Below are 20716 nucleotides of genomic sequence, written 5' to 3'. Positions count from 1 at the left end.
AGTAGTAGTCCAGTCTTTGGAGCAGCCAGCGTACTTGACCTCACACATCACCTTCAGCTCACGATCTGTTATCATTGGCTGTCGAAGCACACAACTCTAGAACACACACATTTTGAAGTAATGAGATCTAGAAACAAATTTATTTGTCTGGAATCTTATCAGTTATTTGTAAATTATGACCATTGGCATGCTGTGATGTGATTTCATTCTTTTCTGAGATATTTCAGATTTACACTCGCTATTATGGCTCATATTTCAACAACAATAATAGCTGCTCTAGCTCTGCCGTAAAAGTGTCCAGTCCATCAAGGCACACGCACTAAAAGATGGGGAGAAAGAGGGGCCATACCCTTAGGTCTATGAAAATGCCATTGATGTTAACTATCTGACTGTGCTCTGCCAGAAATACCGCGGTTTGGCCTGAGTTGTTCGCTATCAGCGTCTGAGACAGGATTCTGAATCTGTCTGTTCTGCCCGGTGCGTGAGATGTTATGGCTCTTTGATGTGCTTTGCTGTTTAGTCTTTGATTTACAAAGCACCATCTTCATCATTTTACCTGCTTTTCTTGAAGCCATTGGAGCCATCAGAGCATATTGGTTTGTGCGGGTGTTTGCTGTCTAAGTACCTCAGGACGGAAAATGAAACAAGTGCAGAGGTCAAACCAAGGCCGAGGCTGTGAAGATGGAGACAATCTCTTTGAAGATGCAAACGTGTGTGCAGTAAGTCTGTGCGCCTGCTTTCCTGTGGCTGTGAGGATGTCTTGGTGTGTACATGTGCCATGTGTCTTCACTGTATTTGAACGTCACCAGACGGTCTGCTGTCTGTTTACCTCTCTTACTCAGGTGGGGCCATTCATCTGTGTTACACCATGGTTAGGCTGGCTGCGCCCTGTCAGAGATGTCTCTGTTGGGTGACACACCTGTGTTTACAGTTGGGAAAGCACGTAAACAGCAACCTGTATGTGTGTGTGTGTGTGTGTGTGTCCGCCTACTCAAGGATCATATGGCTCAACAGCTTTTGTAATGAGTGGCTCTAGCAGGTAGACGGCGACTGGCAGACTAACATGTCATTATACCCTGTGCTGCTCTGTCATTGGGACTGCAACGATATTAAAGAGGCAGCTGTAAATGAAACAAAAGCGCAAACTCGCTTTGTTTGTTTCGTAATGCATGTTTGCACTGTACTTATGTGCAGAATGTTTATCCGGGAGGCATTCAGCTGGCTGTATTCTGTCATCGTGTTAAATCCAGGTTCACCGGATGGACCAGAATATGAACTCCATCCTGCGGATCCTGATGGAGCAGTTTCCGCCCAAGCCGGAGCTGACATCCCAGCCCTCCATCCGCAGGGTGACCATCCAGAAACGCATGGGTACCAGCATCGACGAGGAGCGCTGATGTCGCAGCCTTGGTCGAACTGGGATGGCGTCGTCATCACCAAAGGAGAAATAAAGGACCAGCCTAGCCCCCAACATGGTGGTCCAGCCTGCAAATTCATTTTCTCAATTCTCCAAAACCCTCTCTTTTATTTGCAATCCAAAATTGACTTTTGAAGAGTGAGAAGAGAACAACTTTTAATTGTCCACTTGGCAGCTGCATTGCTCTTGGACATGAGGCCAAGAGTACCACTGAGAGTGGGATTCGTGGTGTAGAAAGAAGGCTAACTGACCCCTTCCTTCTGACCATTTGTGCCCCTTTATGGGTCTTTTTCATGTTGACTAAATGTTGCGTTCTCTTACACCAGCATTGTGGGCCCTGAGTCTTCCACTGCAGGACACACTCATTCAAGCAGCGACAGGCTACATGGATTTATTTCCCTACATTAGCCTCATAATCACACTAGTCAGATGATAATTTATGTGTGGCCCGTCATTGAGCCGCATTCCTCTACTCCAAATATTATTCCAAAGCTAACTAACCCAGTAATGAAGTTGTAATGCAATCAAAGCACCCAGTTCCCCAAAGACACAGAGAGAAAAAGTGAGAGTCCAGCCGTTCATTCCTCGAATCCTTCTGATTATCTTGGCACCATCCGCACCCAGTACACAACAGGGTTATTTCCATAGCCACATATCCATCAGGACTAACTGTACTTTGGCTGCCGTGGGTGTTTGTTTGCAGTGTTCGAATAACACAAGGAGGGAAGGGCCGATCATCTGTTGACTTCGAAAGAACAAATGTGTCTGGGGTGAGTGGCTAACGTGCTGCTGATTTACAGATACATTGAAGCTCATGAAAATAAGCAAACTGCCATGACAGGGCCGGTGCCGCGTTACAGGGAAAAAGTCTAAAGTTAAGGCACGGCCTCTCAGTTTGCTTCAAGATTTTCACTGAGAGTTTTCATGCACATATCGGTCTCAAACAGCACCACTACTCACTCCACCCTGCTTAATATCCTCTATTACCCTCTTCAGGGGGCTCACGCTGCTGTGTGCAATTTGAAATAAATTTGCCCCATTAAAGCTCTGATTATTTTTGCTCTGCAGAGCTAATTCAGTGCTGAATTCCTGGTCAGGGGAGATTACTCGCTGTGAGCGACTAATGAAAAGAAACACTGGAAAATGTGCAGAATTTAAACAGTAAGCTTTAAGGAGCAGGCGCACTGATTCTGTGTGAAAGGTTTGGAAATATCAGGATACCACTGAGAGCACACGTTTGAAATGAAAAGACAATGCTCTCACTTGTTCCCATCGTTTTTATCTGACGGGACGCCGATGTAGGAAGTAGAAAATAGAGAATAACTCAACTATGTAGCTACTGTATGAAAGGCCTCCCGTAATTATAGCATGCACTCTCCCAAAGAGACGGATGCTCACACAAAACAGGGGTGAACAAGGAAAGGGGAAAGAAGACATTCTCTCTCTGCACTAGTATACAGTATGTTCTCATATCTTTGCCGTGGTTGAAAAAAATAGCTATTATCTTTCTCACATTGAATAAAATGGTTGTATTTCAAAGGCACTCTAGTTTTGTGACACTCCTGTACAGTTTTATACGAGTTGTAAATAGAAACATTGCCTTATCGTACTGTATTTATTACCTGGTGGAAAGATCAACCTGGAACATGTCTGCTTGTTGGAGCAATGAGAAAGACAGAGCAAGGCTCCTGTTGTACAGATGGATGGAAATTATTGCAACCGATATTGACACACACACACCCTCTGCACTGTAGCTCTTCTGTAAATAATAAAAACTCCATTTCATTATGCTCCGGTCTGCTCTCTTGGCTTGGGAGGAATTTGATTACCAGCTCATCCATTCCGTGATTTGCTTTCGTTGGAGGGTGAAACCTGTCTTATAGATTTTCGGGGGCCGTTCGTTCCAAGCTCAAGCCGAGCTGGGTCAAGGTAAGCCATGGGCCGGAGTTTCCATCCAACTAAAATCTCCTTATTTCACTGAATTCCTTTCACACTGCAATCACCACGAAGGGGGAAGAGGAAGGAAAAATAACACATTCACCGCGCCTACTTTGAACTTCAATATTCCAGAACCCATTGAGGGAGGCACGCAGAGGAAAAAGAGAGTACATCTCATATTACCACTCAATTATATTTGCCTTCAAAGGCCAAAAAATACTGGGGATGTCCCAAGATCAGCACGGTCCAGCGCAGAGAGAGAGGGGAGGAAGGAGGGAGGGTCGTCCCCGGGGGAGGGGTGGACAGGCGGGGGGGAGAAAGAAAGAGAAGGGGGAGAGGCAGGAGGAGGACAGCAGGAGCATAAGTGAGGGGAAGAGAGCAAAGGGGAGAGCAAAGCCATTTTCAATTAGCCAGAGAGGCTACATGGGCCGGAGGGCCGCAGTGCTCCGCTGCCTTTTGTCCTCCTCTGGTTTCTATCCCTGCGAGGGCATTTTGGCAGGGAGATAGAGAGAGAGAGGGGAGAAACAGAGACCCGACGGCCACTCTGTGTCACCCCGTGCTCCTCTTTCATCTCGAGACTAGACGGCGAGAAGAGAGAGACGACCACTTCAAAAGGCAGTTTGATCTCAGAAGTACACAGAAGCACAAGCTGAAAAAAATCTGAGGAAGCAGTTAAAAGGAGAATATAAGGGGCACACTGTCACAGATGCTGGACGATGACAGCGAGTATATGCAGAGATTGGACTCCGGGAGGTCATGAAAGGCTTGACTCACTGAGCTTCGTCGATCGTCCGTATCGTCTTTGATTCTGCCACCTGAGCCACGCTCAAAATAGAACAGAACTTCTCTACGCTGCTGAAAATAGGCTAGTAGAACATAGAACTCACACAGATTTGTTGTGTGGTACTTTTACAGTTTACACATCCGATTATGAAAACAGCTAGCTGACACAAAGCTAACATATCATTCAAAAACATGACCTTTTCGTATTGGCTGTAATAAAATGCATCAGAATCAAAGCAATATGTTCTATGGGATCCTGTTGCTGTTGAATCTAAATCTTCACTCATGTGAAATCCCAGTTCGCTGTCCTTACCACTCACTTGAGCAATTCAACTGTCTGCTATTGTTTTACTGGGCATGTGGTGTTCAACTAGCTTATGTGAAGTTTCCGGCTGCTGGCCAATGGTTTTATGTGACTTGCCATTGGGTTGGTTTATTGTTGTTTTGGTTTGTAAAGCAAATAAAAGTCCTGCATCCTGACGTGTTCTCTATAACTGGAATGTCAGGTAAGAATAGCAGCCTTTTTACATTAGACTCGTATCATTTAATGTTAATTAACAAAAAGAATTACAGCTCAAATCAACAGAGAATTATCATCTGACCCTGCGATTTCCTTCTGTTTTGCATTTCAGAGTATTTTAAGTCTTTGTTTTGGGTTTACGAGCGTCAACATAACTGTTTTGGGTTACTCTCACTCCTCTCAGCAGTATCGTTTTCAGACGCAGCAGCTGTTTTCAGTGAAAAAGCTCTGATAAAACCAATGTACACTAACTGACCAACACTGGACCGCACACAGACAAAGTTAACGACTAGCTGGTGAACATAATGGAGCATCTGGCAGCTAAAGGGACAGATATTTCTTTCCCTCAGGAGTTGGTGGAGAACAAAACAAAGCTACAAGTGGAGGGAATATCGGACTTGTCAGCTTGATGCAAACACAAGTCCACCTGAATGCTAAGTTTGCTCTGTCTGTTCAATGTGTAATTAAGCCACGAAACATTTTACAGACTAAGTCATAAAAAGTAGATGTGTCAAAGGAGCTGTGTCAAGTTCAGAACTGAACAAAGCCATATGTGGCACGAATGTTGTCAGGCTGCAAATCCAGGAGACCAGTAACTATTGTTGCTCCCATGTCAAAAAAAGCTGCCAAACAGGCTCAGCTGGGAGGCTGTGGCTGGTGAGCGGGTGGTAGTTGTCAGGCGGTGAGGCCGTGCCTGGCCACCATGGGGGTGCTTGGAGGCCACCTGTCTAGAGAGACCCAGGCATAGAGGCCCAGCAGTGCTATATGAAAGCAGATATGGGTCAACAGGTGTGTGTGCATGTGTGTGTGTGTGTGTGTATCGCATCAACCAGGATTGTGACAAACAATGTCAGCAGCAGCTGATGCCAGCCACTCTGTCAGGAGTTGTCCCTAAATAGCTGAGGCCAGCAGTTGTCTGGAGGACAGTTGGTGCAGCTCCTTGCCCTCCATGCACCTCTATCCCATAGCATATTTGACCATCCCATTTTTGGTCTTCAAGCATAAAATATACTGTTTATTCTGACGGGCTGGCTCAAAGCCATCCTAAAACATCCAATAAACACACACCTGTGATCCTACTAGTAGTAATGTGCTACCACATAAAAAAAAAAGAAGAATACTCAGCTCATACAGGAACTGAAGGGGAGCTGCCTGGAAGAAAAACATTCAGTTTGTATTGTAGAATTATTGTTGGCTTATGTAAATGTTTGTGTGTAGGCAGTTTGGTGTGAAAGCAGGTAAGGTCAAGATTAAGTAACAAGAGACATGAGACATGAGACACTCTTCTCCGAACAGCACCTCTCAGATGAAAATAATCACTGTTAAGCCCTATCGTTACTTATGAAATGACTGCTTGTGGGAAATGCAGCAGTGGTTAAGTTCCTCATCTTAAATAGACCTACAGTAGTTAAAGCTTTGTTTTCAGGGCCGTCTGCATCCACTTATCCCTTACTAAGAAAAATGGGTTTCTATGCAACCTTTCACAACAGTTACAGTACGCCCTTTGACCCCTCCTCAGTTCGGTCTGAGCAGGGCGACATCACCCCATGGGATTATAAATCAACCAGAGGCCTGGAGGTTAGGCTGCGACCTTTGGCCTTACGAGGTTTCCCTCAGCCATATGTCTGTGGCTCACCGTGCCTCATCCATCCCCGTGTCCGGAGGAAAGCTCAGCATCCAAGAGCAACAGAACGAACCGGCACTGATCAGATCCAAAGATCTGTCTGAGCTGCTCACTTTCACATTCTAGTTCCAGCCAGCCACAGAAACCCCACCGAGGACCGGCTATGAGAAGTGAGACTGCTGCTCATGTGTTGTCAGGAGCGCTGCAGAGGTGCGGTAGGGCGGGCAAAGGAAAGCTGGGGGCTATGGAGGTCATATTATTGGGGACTTTTCCCCCAGACAGGGAGAGAATTCCGAGCTGGAAACTGGAAGGACTTCAGTGGTGCGCCGGGGTTTGGCCAGCCGAGGCAGAATGTTCGGCACGGTGGACAGCTGCACCATGGAGCTACTGTAAGACAGAAAGGGAGGGGGAGGGGGGGGGGCTTATTGCAAAACAACACGGAAGTCATATACAGTACAAGCTTTGACTGTCAGTCTAGAGATGTGTGTAGATATGTTGAAGTATTTTTAATTGGAAAAGGGAAGTGAAAACAGAACATGAGCGTAATGCTTGAGGATTACTCGAAAAAACTTGTCGTGCAATTCTGTGCAACATGGTTTCACTATTTCACACTTCTTTATGCACACAACACAAATTCTCAGAAGTGAACGAAGAATGAGGGTCATTGGGGAGGAGATGCGGTAGACGCAGATTTCTACCCAACCATCAACTATTGTCATAATCCTGATCGACCTCTGTCTAGTCTGTTATTTAGAGCAGTTTTTTTTTTAATTGACTGAAGAAGGAGAGTAATATTCACAGCTGTACAGCAAGGCGGCTCAAAACCCCCCAAAACAGCAACACTGCATTGTGCAGTGAGTGAAAATTGAAAATAAAGTGAAAATTTGAATATTGGGAAGATAATGGCCCACATCCACGGCTGTCCTAAAGCAGAGGTAGGCTTCATATGGTGAGGAGTCTGTTTTTCTCATCAAGTCCTGTGTTGGAGAACATGTTCACTCATTCTTATGGCAGGAATCTTTTCAACACCAGAGCTGAAGACCCAGCAGCGCAGAGGCCTCACGGGCCTCCTGATGAGGGCAGCAGAAGCAGGACAGGAAGAAAAAAAGACCCGTTAGAGAGAAGTCAGGGTATAGTCACATGAAATGTGGACCACTTTAGTGCTCATGAAAAGTGGAAAGTTGATGCATTTCTGGTCGCGATCCAAAAAAAATGCAATTTTCCATTCGGTGTCATTTGTAACCAACAGGGTTCCCTTGTCATTGGTTTAGACATCATGGCGGGGCCGGCTCGGTGGATGGGATGTCATTTGATATATACTGTGGTCAGGGTTGTACGATCTATTTTGACTGACTGGAATTATTGCCACATACGCTTCTGCAAATGTTACAAAAAGTTGCATCATATGGAAATATTTAGCTTCACGTCAAACTGGCATCACTTCCTAAAACACACCCGCGCTGTCGTCATCATTTGTGTGGAAAAGCCAGTCTGCTAATTTACACACATTATGAGACTGCTACACCACACGAATACATCTGTGACAAAATATTCAAGATAAGAGCTACATTTGATCACGCATTAGTCGAAATCATTATGCAGATAAGTCTACAGAGGATTAAAACATAACACGCTCAACAAATGGACTTACGGTAATATGAAGCGCTGTGTCTCCACCCCAGTGAACTGCTATATCAGCACAGTTATACACACACACACACACACACACACACACACACACACACACACACACACACACACACACACACACACACACACACACAAACTCCCCCTGCCAATGAAATGATTTATCCAGTGACTTCTTCCACCCTTACTGTTATTAACATTGTATGTTGGAACCTGGCCCTAACAGGTCAAATAGGTCGGTGTATGTATTAATGAATATATTTGAATGCTGAAATGATTGGTCAATTAATTGTTTAGTCAGTCAACAACTAAATGCTAAATTGATTAAAAAGAGAAAAAAAATCCAATTTTTTATTAATAATGAAAATAATCATTAGTTGCAGCTGTCATTTCTGATTTATTATTCTGAGATTTTATTGAAACAATTCGTCTCATTGAGATCAAAGAGAATAAGAGAATATATGATCATGCACAAAAACACAGAGATTCACACCAAACACACACAGAGTAGTGGTTACACATTAAGAAGAGCAATTACAAGCATCCAAAGTGCTTGAGAATGATATTCGAAAATATTCGAAGTAAATAAGAGACTTTATTTATTCATTTTATTTTTTGACTCGCTCCATTTGTGAGGAAAAAAGTATTTGAAACCAGTTTGTCCAAGTTTTGTTTGAAGATGCAGTTTAGCAAAGTTCAAATGTCCTGTGACCTGATATCACGGCTGTATTTAGACGTGATCAGAGTTGCAGTAGAGCCTTACAGATGATCTACGGTAAAGATATCACAGTGAGATTCTCTGCACAGATGTTCCAGCTGGAAGCGTATGAAGGTAGATTTGTGTCTTTATTTTTCAAAAGCAAAAAAAAGTTTCAAAAGCAAAAGAAAGTTTCAAAAGCAAAAATAAAAGTTTCAAAAGCAAAAATAAAAGTTTTAAAAGCAAAAAAAAAAGTTTCAAAAGCAAAAAAAAAAGTTTTAAAAGCAAATATATAAACTGAGAATAATTTATTTGTTAAAAAAATAAAAGCTTTGGTTTTGAATCCAAAAGTTTTGAATCCAAAAGTTTTGAAACTAAAAGTTTTGAAACTAAAAGTTTTGAAACTCAAAGTTTTGAAACTCAAAGTTTTGAAGCCAAAAGCTTTGGAACCAAAAGTTTTGAAGTCAAAAGTTTTGAAGCCAAAAGCTGAGTTGGGTGTAGTGGGCGGGGCATACGCTGCTGAATGTATCAGGAGTTTCTATTGGTCCGTTTGACTTGCGTCTCGTATCTGCATCATCTACACACAAACGGGAGGTTACGTGACATGGAGGTAAGTTGACTGCTCTGTTTTGTCAAAATTATTGTAAATATAGCAGCACTTCACTTTGTTCTCATGTTGTTCGTGTCGTGGAGTCTCTTTGTAAGAACGACATGGAGGGCTGCTGTGTTGACATGTAGCCCCACTGTGGGCGAACGTTACATGCACCTGAGGCATCTATGTTAGCTAAGGTTAGCTACACATGTATGACACAATTTAAAACAAATCCTATGAGCTTGGTTCTCTCTGACCGAGGTAGGTACAGATGACGAGGTTACAACCATGTTACTGTCTTGTATTAAACTTGATGAAGATAAGCTAATGTTGAAATGAGCCATTAAATCCTTAAAACTCTTAACTAGTTAGCTAAAGACATCTCTGGTCGCAAGTCATTTGATATCAACCACAATCACGTTAAATTCTATACCATAGAACTGTCTTAATGAGCATCATATTTAACTGTTTGCATATAAAATGACTGGAGAGATTTATTCTGGTCTACACTTTGTATTTCTCTTCAAGATGCACAAACTGATGGCGACACTGCAGGAGAGGCTTTGACTGTATCCTCAGTCATGCAGTGGATGACTGGTCAAGCTCACAGACATCTGCTTTTGGAAGATCGGCAAACATTCAAACTCACAGTGAAATTTGATCATTGGTGTCTGAACGCCATGCCTAACCACACTGTGTGTTACCCAAGTGTCAGTGCTTGCACAGACACCATCACATTCCCAGTAGCCCACATTAAAGATTATGAATCTTTTAAAACACTCCTGCAAACTGCCATTAAGTATGGTGCAGGATTTGATAGAGTGTGATAAATGTGTTCAATAGTTGTTGGCAAGAGCATGGTTCTGTGTTGTGTTTCACTTGTGCTTGTTCTTTATGTTTTCTATTCTTTAGTGAAACAAACAAAATGTTCCAGAATCATTTTATACTGCAGCTATTTATACCACCTTGGTATAATGTGAGTGAGCAAAATAAACACATACGTATCTATTTACTGTGCTTTATTTGTGATCAGTTAAACGTGCATACTGGTTTTAGAATAAGCACATGAGATGTGCATCAAGTATATCAATCAAACTTCATCCAAAAAATGAGGCCAGTTGAAGGACATGCATATAGATGTCCCGTCCAAAAGAAGAGGACTCGACGGTGGGGTTTACTTGCTGCACTGCAGCAAGACCTTCAGCTGACAAGGGGCACGGCATCTCTGCTACAGTGACCCCATGCTCTGGATCAGGTTCCTCATCATGCAAGTGTTCTGCTTGCAGGATCTGAGATGGACCAAACACATACATTAATTACGAATATAGCCATTGCCTCGTTTATACACATACTGTAGATGATCTAATGTTAATATTTATTAATTTAGGTTCGAGTGATATAGCAAATTAATGAATACCATACTTTAAATTGCATTTCTTTGTTCTTGTGCTAAATGTATAGTACACACAGTACCTCCTGCAGATCTGGCTCTGGCACAGGTACTTGTAGCGTTCCAATCCTCCAAAGCTGATTCGGGGACAAGTTTCCCTCTGTGCTTAAGGGGTGGTAATTCCAGGTCTCCACAAAATTTTGCAGATCTTGTTGTAGACGGGGAATGAAGACGTACCCCACACAGAAGAGGTGAACCGCATTTGAAAGGTCAATGAAGCCATCTTCCTCTAAGATGTGAAGCAAGTTGTAGTACTGAGATGTTACAGCATTCCAAACATCTCTCCAAAGGCGTTCCACTCTGGAAGCAAATTACATGATGAAGTGGCTACATTTGATATTCATGTTTTATATAATGTAAACATTTATAGTAATACATACAATTTTTACCTTTGGTTGTGGACACTTTTGCCAGCAATAAAGCTGCCACGACCGGTTCCTCTCACAGTAAACATGCATCTCGCATGTGACACGATATCCCATAGCCAGTAGAGACCCTTTTACAAGCCGATATCCTGCATCAGGCATTCTGGCTTTGATAGATCTCACCTTTTGATCAAGTACAATGTCTGATATATCAGAGTAGGTGTTTCTGACTGAGAGATTATGCTCCCTCATCCTCCTGTAAAGTGTGGATCTTGAAATGCCATGGGCAGTAGCCAGAGTGGTCATTGGTAGGTTCATGCTGAGAAGATTTTCAAGGACTAGGGTATTAATGCTAAATTTTGGTCGACCCACAGTACCATTCCATTCAACTACAGCTACACTGTCAAGTAATGGAGCAACAGTGCTGTTTGAAATGTGAGACTTGATCACTTCACTTAGATTTTGTAAACCATCTACTACACACTGAGGAATATCCATCGAAGAAACTGCAATTCCTGAGAGATAACCATGTGCAGGTAATCAAAATCAATTGGCTCCCTTGTGATTACTGCAGAAAGCCGATCCCTGACCCTGCATAAAAGCCGCCTGCTAATGGATTCCTGTAAGAGGGAATTTAGCAAAATAGAAATTTATTAGAGCAGTGGTATCAAAACATGTTTATATGTGTATATACAGATGAATTACATTTTGAGAAGAGAGGTCAACATACCTGAACAAAAGCTATTTGTGGAAGAGGTTCCATTCTGTAGAAAAGGGAATTATGACCACACTGGATTATTATAAATACACAGACCATATAGTCATATCGTATAACAAGAAAAGCCAGTCATTGCCAACAAACTAAACAATGGAATGATTTAACAAATATACAGAACCCCTCCATAACACACAGACATGTTTAAATGTAAGTTGAATGCGTTTTGTGTCACTATTTTACTCTCTGGAGCTTATTATAAAGGCACAAGTGGTACAATTTTGTTAATTATCAAGTATCAAATGATACAAGCCTTTGTATGGGGTCAACTGATAATGTTACTTACAATAGTGTTGAATATTTTGGGTACCTTTTACTGTTACATGATTCGTACTTGTTAGCACACACAAGAACCTATGAATAAAAATAATAGAGTTGTAGCACATGCATGTTAATTTCCATGCGAGGCATATATGTGATCTAAAATACACTGATTTAAAGTATTTTCCCAGAGCCTGCGTTCATAATTGCCAATTTATCGACTATCATGTATGTGTGTGTACTGCACAGCTTCCGCGACAAGGTGGTGCGTTTGAACAAATAAGGGACGTTTCAAGCAGAGGTGGCAGAAGTAGTAAAGGTTTTCTTCGGTGTCTGACCAGTGTAGTCATAAGACGCATGTCGTTTTTAGATACAGTGTCGTCATCTGTACCTACCTCGGTCAGACAGAACCAAGCTCATAGGATTTGTTTTAAATTGTGTCATACATGTGTAGCTAACCTTAGCTAACATAGATGCCTCAGGTGCATGTAACGTTCGCCCACAGTGGGGCTACATGTCAACACAGCAGCCCTCCATGTCGTTCTTACAAAGAGACTCCACGACACGAACAACATGAGAACAAAGTGAAGTGCTGCTATATTTACAATAATTTTGACAAAACAGAGCAGTCAACTTACCTCCATGTCACGTAACCTCCCGTTTGTGTAGATGATGCAGATACGAGACGCAAGTCAAACGGACCAATAGAAACTCCTGATACATTCAGCAGCGTATGCCCCGCCCACTACACCCAACTCAGCTTTTGGCTTCAAAACTTTTGACTTCAAAACTTTTGGTTCCAAAGCTTTTGGCTTCAAAACTTTGAGTTTCAAAACTTTGAGTTTCAAAACTTTTAGTTTCAAAACTTTTAGTTTCAAAACTTTTGGATTCAAAACTTTTGGATTCAAAACCAAAGCTTTTATTTTTTTAACAAATAAATTATTCTCAGTTTATATATTTGCTTTTAAAACTTTTTTTTTTGCTTTTGAAACTTTTTTTTTTGCTTTTAAAACTTTTATTTTTGCTTTTGAAACTTTTATTTTTGCTTTTGAAACTTTCTTTTGCTTTTGAAACTTTTTTTTGCTTTTGAAAAATAAAGACACAAATCTACCTTCATAGAAGCGCTGCCTCTATTTGTCGGCCAAATGCATCTAAACGCATCCTCGCGCATTCCTGACAGGATTAGCGGGCCAGGTACCATCGCCTGGTCAGGAGACGCACAGAAAGAATGAGTCAGACCGAGCGTGCAGCCCGGCCTGCTTCTTTTCACGTCTCGCGCTGCGTGCTTGAGCAGATTTGCCTTGATAAAAGATAAAGGCTCTTTGATAGGCTGCAGGTGCGCTGCTTTAATGAGCATTACCCTCCCACCCCCCCCTCACCCCCTTCTTCTTCCCTACAAAAACGCACCACCGACGCACATCTGCACATCTGTCATTCGATGCTCCGCAGCATCTCCCTCTAACCTCGCCTCCCCCTCCTCTGCCTGTCACTCATCCCCGGAGTCTCTCGCACGCTCCGCACATCACACACTGCAGCACATTCGAGAAGAGATTCGCTTGTTCAATGAAATGCTGTATTGATGCAGCTGTCCTGGCTCACTGAATCCAATTGAGCACCACAGTCTGAAACAAACGCTCGGAGAAGCGGAAAGTAAAATACAGTATTTGAAATGCAATTTGGCCTGCTAGAACCACGACAGAGAGATAATGGAACAGAGGGGGGAGGAGGAGGAGGAGGGGGAGAGAGAGAGAGAGAGAGAGAGAGAGAGAGAGAGAGAGAGAGAGAGAGAGAGAGAGAGAGAGAGAGAGAGAGCGAGAGAGAGAGAGAGAGAGAGAGAGATGTTAGGGGTTTGTTTGTGGGCACTTGCTTTCCCAACAGTCAGAGCGCGGGGTGCCAAGGGAATAACTTGGTGACGTGGGTTGTGGCCTGGGCAGGAAACACGGGGAGGAACTTGTGACTTTATATTAAGTGCAGGGGCGGTTAACAGGAAAAGATAACCTGTTACTGTTGATACAGCAAGGAAGTGTGAATTCTTGGCACATGCGACGATGGCTTCTACGTCTCTGATTGACTGGTTCACTGGAATTCCCTCGAGCTCACTTGTGGTCGTGTTTGGGTGGCTGCGATGGAGTGTTGGAGTGTTACAGGAATGCTTTCAGGGACATTCCTGCTGTGACAGCAAAGAAAAGGGTGTTTCTTATGCAAGGAGAGGCACTGTTGCGTCATAGTGATGCCCTGCTGAATAACTGACCCTATTGAAATGTGGTGCTTACAATAAACAGTTTAGTTTAAGCAGACATGATGACTCGGTGCCGATGAGCCACTTGAAGAGAACGGAATGATAAGGCATTATCTGTCAATGCACGTGCAGGACAGAAAGATATGATGAATGCTATTTAACTTTCCATATAGAATCCAGCAAAAAAAAAAAAAGAAGTAATTAATAAGGACATCTGTCAGACTCTGACAAACAATAACACATTTAGCAGGAACTGTTTATTACATCAGTGTGATGGGATTGCACCTCCCACTGCCTGAAGAAATACGATCATGGTCGTGTTGAACATGAGTAATAACAGGTTGTTGACACCACTGCACGTGCTCACTGGATAGATAGAACAAGTATGCTTTGTTAATATGCTGTAGCATGTAAGGCTCTCTGTAGACATGCAATTCTCCAACTCAGCCACACACACACACACACACTTTTCTCAAACACACACTTTTTTATTGTAAAAAAAAACACAGTAATTGTTATAATTACACAAAAAATACTACATTTAAAAGCAAAGGTGCACGTTCATTTTTACCATTAGAAAAAATATATTTGTATAATGCTTATTATCCAACAATTGTCAACACTGTGGTATATTGCATGCTGGCTGGAACACACACTTCCCCCTTTTCTGTCTCCATCCGATCAATCAGTCAACCAAACAGACACCCAGTCAGCCATTCAGTCAGTTAGTCAGCCAGCGAGCCACCTCAAGCAGTCAGTCAGACACCCAGACACCCAGTCAGTCAGTCAGTCTTCTGTTTGGGCAGGGTGGAGGCTCCTAGACGGGCTCTTTGTCTGAGCAGAGAAGCCCCAGACACAACAGTGACCGGCCCCGGCCCCTCACAATGGCCCTTCACACAAAAGCCCACACACAGGGACAATGGGCCGGGCTCAGAGTGGGGGTGGACGGCTGAGCTGAGGTTACCCACCTGCACACTTCAGGGCCAGCGCTGCTGCAGGTGTCTTCCTGTGTCGGTGGCACAGGGAGGAAGCAAGGAGATGCCGTGCAGTGAAAACACTCATTTGGGTTTTACAGCAGATGTGCCATGACAGAAACCGAGACACGTGAAGTTGTTACTTCAGGTCAAAGAGCGTCTCGCCACGGAGTAGGGCTCTGCTGTTGGCATCTTCACAATGACTAGAAATTCATGTGTAAAATAAAACAAAAGATTTTAACAATTTTACAAGTTCCATTGGAGAAAACATCATTTTGTTTAAGCAGGTAAGTGACTACAAGGTTGGGTTTCTATTTAAAAAGGTGTTTTTTCAGTTTTATAATGCGAGCCTCTATCACTAAATATTACAACAAAATCAATAATTATATTGACATATTTGAAATAGAAGATGGATTTTTTCTATCATTCATTCCCAAATTTAGATTTAAATAAGATTTACAAAAATACACTTCGTTCACGACTAAGCAGAGCACATTCTACAAACATTTAGTTTTCTTCAAAAAATTGAAAGAATGTGATAATCTTATTAATGGTAGAAACAATTCAAAAATGAAGATATATAATAATAAAATATATAATAATTTAAAACACACTGCAAAAGATTTAAAAGGGAAACAGTCTATCTTGCTCTTCTCACACACACACACACACACACACACACACACTGACAGAGTTAAAGATGCTACCAGTGAACAAGTAAAAAAAGAATTCAAGTTGCAGCATTTCCTCTTACAGTTGAGGATCGTATTCTGAGCTCAAAGCGCTTACATTTATTTTCCACGGAAGCCATTCCCATGATAAGTCACGAAATATGACTGGCTGCAACAAGTGGTCTGCTTTCCACACTCCTTTTCATTGGATGACCAAGGTGTCAATCATCAGCCCACTCAAGTAACTGGCAGATTCATATTGGGAGTGTCACTACATTGTACCAGGATGCCTCCAAGCACATGCAACGTACTCACAGCTGCTGCCAATGCTCTGCACTTACAAACGTGTGTTTTGGACTTTAATATTGTTACATTTTGATGTTATATTTTTTTCTGCATTGGCCAAGCTAACCCACAGGGTAACCCATAGGGTTAGCTTGGCAAGGTTTTAATAGATTAAACCAAACAAGGTGCGAGCAGCTTTAAAAAGCAACCAGAAGTCAGATAGATTGAATTTTCTCTTTTAATTGATTGCAACACATTTCATAACCACACATTACAAAATGCACATCAAATATTGTATCAGGCTCAGTTTGCAACCTTATTGATAAGAAAAAAAAAAGAAAAAAAAACTACCAAAAATATGCTTTTACAAAATAAGACAATTATAATAAAGTAAATGCCACTTTGGATAACCGTAATCAAAAACCCATTTTTTTCCATTCTACATTAAAAAAAAAAGCTTGACATAAATAAGTTAGTATAATTTCTCAGTGTTTTTACAAAATTATGTACATAGGTACATTGCAAAGTTGAACACAAATACACAGGCATGGTGACTGCATTTCTGAGAAAAGCTGCTCTCTCTCGCTTTGAACATAACCCACACTTTAGGCAAATAAAGGGAAGCTTTTAGACGCTCACGTTTGCATCCTCAGCAGGCCAACAACATTGGTGAAACAAGTACAAACATCAATGAAAATTTAAGTCTAGGTTTTCACAAAAAAATGTGAAGTCAATTTAAGGGGCACAGGCGGCTCCGGCAACCATACTGAAGCAACCACGTATTTGGCATTGTAGGACATTCAACCCTTTTCAGAAAACCTCTCTGGAGAGCATCGAGGCTGATGAAACAAAAAGATTATAGTCAATGAGAGGATGACTTTTACAACACAACCTGTGCAGTTTGTACGGTCTTTGTCCTTCAATATCTGAGTACCTCACAACTCCAAATCAAAACACACCCCCACATTGTGGCTGAGGTGTGCAGGAGAACTTGAGAAAAAAAAAAAAGTTGATCATATTCCAGGAACCAACCGATGATAAAAGCGCCTCAAAAATAAATATTGGGTGATGTAAAAGGAAACCCCGAGCAGAAATATTACTTCTTTTTTTTTTTCCCCTGTGTGGATTTCCTGTGGGAAATGGATCTTATAGAACCTGCAATTGGTGACACTGAAGTGACCAGAGGAAGGAACAAATAAACAGATGAGCTACATTTGTACCGTTCTTCACTGCTGAGTTAGGAAGGCGACGGAGTGAAGATACACTGGGAAGAAACTAAGAAGCCATGATTTTTGTTTTAAATGTAGCATTCTGGGACTGTGTCAGAGTCACACTGCTTTTCAGGAAATACAATTAAAAAGCCAACAGAACAGCATTTTGGAAACATGTATCAAAACCACACTGCAATTCTTCAAGTCAAATCAAAATTCACACCTTTTTACATCAAGGATTGGTGTTCAAATCATAATGTTTTCTTATGTGCTACATATGGAAAGAAATATAATAGAATATGCATATTTATTTACACACAGGTAGTAAAAAAAAAAAAAAAGGAGCAAAAAAGGAAATCAAACCTAATTGCACACTGCTACATTGACTGCTTTTAGAGGCAGTAACTTTTTAATTGAGTGCCACAACTTTAGTGTTTCTATTCAGTGCTTCAACAGCGTCCTCCCCCGTCTTCAGGAGAGCTGATATGTTTCTGATGCTGTGTACTTCCTCCTCCAAAGTCGACCAACACTGAGGCTTTCCCACTTGAAAGGGGAAACACATCTCCGGCTCTGTGGGGGGAAATTAAGATGAAAAAACAAAACAAAATAAGAGCGGGCATGGTTAAGACACTGACTGTCATGCATTACTTGCAGAAACCGTTTGCAAACGAGTGAGAATAGACAGAACACTTTGTGCATGGTTTTCAGTTAAACATGAAAAACTACGTCCTCTTGCACTTTGACAAACAGGGGGAGGATTATCTTCAACGCAACAAGACAGTGTCCAAAAATACGGCGCGAAAAAAAACTAAAAACGCATCTTCCACTGAGTTACTAAAGTGAGGCAAGAATTCATATGACACTTTCCAAAAAATATAGGTTTAGAAATACCAGATGGTGTGATTATACAGCAGCACTTGCACCAACTTGAATATTACACATATAATAATCATTTTTAGAAGGTGGCTATAAGACGTGGCCAAAGGCCAAAGACGTGATATTTTTCAGAGAACCATAAACTCGTGTTTCTTCTTCATCAAAAACGCCATGTTTTGTAGACATATGTGAGTGGACTAAAGGAAAATGTTAGCCATCCCCCAAAAACACTTTCTACCAATTAAAAAAAAACTAAAAAAAAAAAAAGAAGAAGGGGGGCACGTTTAGGTGTTTTATCCGGCACTTGCAGCCTTTAACAGTTCACATCCTGCCACGGACAATGACAGATGTCATGCCTGTTCTCCCTCCGCTTTGGCCAACAAGCAGCACTAGATTTCAGAAAGCAGCCAGGCTCCTCTGCACACACTCTGCGCCGGCAGCAGAGACAGGAGTGCGTGTTGTAACATTAGTGTGCAAAGTGTGTGCAACACACACACACACACACACACACACACACACACACACACACACACACACACACACACACACACACACACACACACACACACACACACACACACACACACACACACACACACACACACACACACACACACACACACACACAGAGCGAGACCTGCCCCTTCCCGTCCCTGCTCTGAGGGCAGTGGCTGCTGACGTGTTACTACTACGCTGTTGTTCAGCACACTTGTTGTTTACAGTTTGGTCGGAAACTCAGGCAGCCAGCGGCTGTAGTAAAAAAAATAAAAAGTTAAAAGGTGCAATGGTGAAGCCACTCATGACTCTTCTTGGATCGATCCTACCACCGTTACTCACACTATCACTGGTACTACAATACTCAATGACCTGGACATACATGTCAATTAAATGCAAATTAATTATCATTATGTAAACTACACTGCACATTGGGTTGCATTAAGGACACCGCCTGATAGCATTGGGATATTAAAATAAAGATGTTTCTTAAAGTGTGTTTTGTTTAAATTGCATCTATAGTTGGAGAGGGGGGGGGGGGGGGGGGGACTTGAATATACCACTAACTGTAGTTACACCATGCAGAAGCACATTCAAAAAAACATTCAGAAAAAAGTTCCATCAAAGCAGAAGGCTGCCCCCTTACCGTGCTCGTCCTCACGTCTGCCTCCTGGGACTGGTCTTTCTGGGGGTGCGTTCTGTAGAGTGGCTCAGGCTCGGACAAGTCACCTCATCGGAGCTGCTGTGTGATCTCTTATTTTGGGCTGAGGGGTCTGCAAAAAAGCAAAGACAGCAGTGAGTATTGAAAAATAAAAATACTGAGAATAAAACTATCAAACAATGTCAGATTGCTCGTGCTGAATGTTGGCACATCCTTTTAGGATGCACATGTTTAAAGGACAGTTAAGTATTCCCAGTGCGTAATGAGCGTTACACAACTGATCAGTGACTGCCATACACCGGTCACTGCTACCAGTAACTCACCGTGACACGCTGGTCTTTTCCTCAGTCCGGTGCACTGTTCCGTGCATTCCATCTGTCCGTCGGAGCGGTCGGTGTCCTCGCTTGAAGCCACCACAACACAGCTATGATTCCCGTTTAGATCCACATTGTTATTCCCGGCGGAGCAGACGCCCTTCTCCCTCCGCGGCTGCTTGTTGTAGAAACCCGGGACGTCTCTGCAATCCACTAATTCCCACTCGAGCCTGGCGTTGGCCAGCGGCGTGTGATTGGCGAAGTCGAAGCCCCACTTGGCCGAGGCAGCCTCTTCCATCTCCCGCAAATGTCCCTTTAAATCCCTCTTTAACTCTTCGTGATCCACGAAGCCGAAGAGGCTCCTGCAAGCCGGCGGTTTCGGGTGATCCGACACCCGGGAGTCCGTCCGCTCCAACGTCGGGCTCCCGTTTGATAGTCGAACATCTGACATTTTCCCCCCAAAAAAATAAAGACAAGATTTTTGCAAACAGCCGGGAGCGTCCAGTTTTCACGAGATGAAAAAAAAAACACACAACGACCAAAAACAACGGGTATCTCCTCGATGCTGAGCTGGATCCAAAACAAGCGTAAAAAGGATTTATGCCATGCGTAAATCGGGCTGGAAACGGTCGCCGTGTTTTTGAAGCCGAAAATAGTCTCCGCGGTTCATCGAGTCAAGGTGCACAAAAAAAAGCCGCTCTGTTAATTTCGTCCCGTAGTGAGAGCAATTGCGGACAAACCTCAGTACCCAATATGGCGATTGAGAGATGTAGCGTTACTTGGGATTGAGAGTGGAGCCTGACTAAAGGGGGGAGGGGGGGGGGGGTTGATTGACACACAGAGCTATTTAAATGCGAAGAAGACCGCCCATTGGTCAATGTGCTTAAACCCGCCCACTTCCCTTAAGGTGGACCAGCTAGT

The 20716-nt window shown here is 42.6% G+C and overlaps 2 protein-coding genes and 1 long non-coding RNA gene across 3 annotated transcripts in view; 1 reads left to right on the top strand and 2 right to left on the bottom strand.

The window, feature by feature from the left end:
• The window catches only part of kcnq1.2 (potassium voltage-gated channel, KQT-like subfamily, member 1.2), a gene marked incomplete at its 5' end in the record, with an annotated part of 139787 nt that extends 138047 nt beyond the window's left edge, over nt 1-1740 (top strand). The window contains one exon of the mRNA XM_079267699.1: nt 1251-1740. Coding sequence (XP_079123825.1) covers nt 1251-1397 — 147 coding nt within the window. The 3' untranslated portion in view covers nt 1398-1740. The remainder of the gene's footprint in view (nt 1-1250) is intronic.
• An 8501-nt stretch (nt 1741-10241) lies between these two features.
• LOC306775205 lies at nt 10242-12177 on the bottom strand. The gene is made up of 4 exons (XR_013771864.1): nt 11764-12177; nt 11058-11653; nt 10692-10968; nt 10242-10507 (listed from the first exon to the last, which is right to left on the bottom strand). It is a non-coding gene; the product is annotated as an uncharacterized lncRNA (long non-coding RNA).
• A 4281-nt stretch (nt 12178-16458) lies between these two features.
• Nucleotides 16459-20539, bottom strand: cdkn1bb (cyclin dependent kinase inhibitor 1Bb). The gene is made up of 3 exons (XM_079265956.1): nt 19805-20539; nt 19467-19593; nt 16459-18019 (listed from the first exon to the last, which is right to left on the bottom strand). Exons 1-2 carry the CDS (start codon nt 20244-20246, stop codon nt 19478-19480), a joined length of 558 nt encoding a protein of 185 aa, XP_079122082.1. The 5' UTR covers nt 20247-20539; the 3' UTR covers nt 16459-18019; nt 19467-19477.
• Between the last annotated feature and the right edge of the window lie 177 nt (nt 20540-20716).

This window comes from Melanostigma gelatinosum (genome assembly GCF_949748355.1).
Source record: "Melanostigma gelatinosum genome assembly, chromosome: 1".
In the NCBI taxonomy this organism is placed as follows: domain Eukaryota; kingdom Metazoa; phylum Chordata; class Actinopteri; order Perciformes; family Zoarcidae; genus Melanostigma; species Melanostigma gelatinosum.
The sequence above is the reverse complement of the archived record's forward strand: the minus strand, read 5'-3'. Positions and strand labels throughout refer to the sequence as shown.

What these genes read in the sequence shown, in the direction of transcription:
- cdkn1bb (XM_079265956.1), bottom strand. Translation starts at nt 20,246, where the DNA reads ATGTCAGATGTTCGACTATCAAACGGGAGCCCGACGTTGGAGCGGACG. An exon ending in GAAAAGACCAGCGTGTCACG is followed by an intron (nt 19,594 to 19,804) that starts GTGAGTTACTGG and finishes GCTTTTTTGCAG; the next exon opens with ACCCCTCAGCCCAAAATAAG.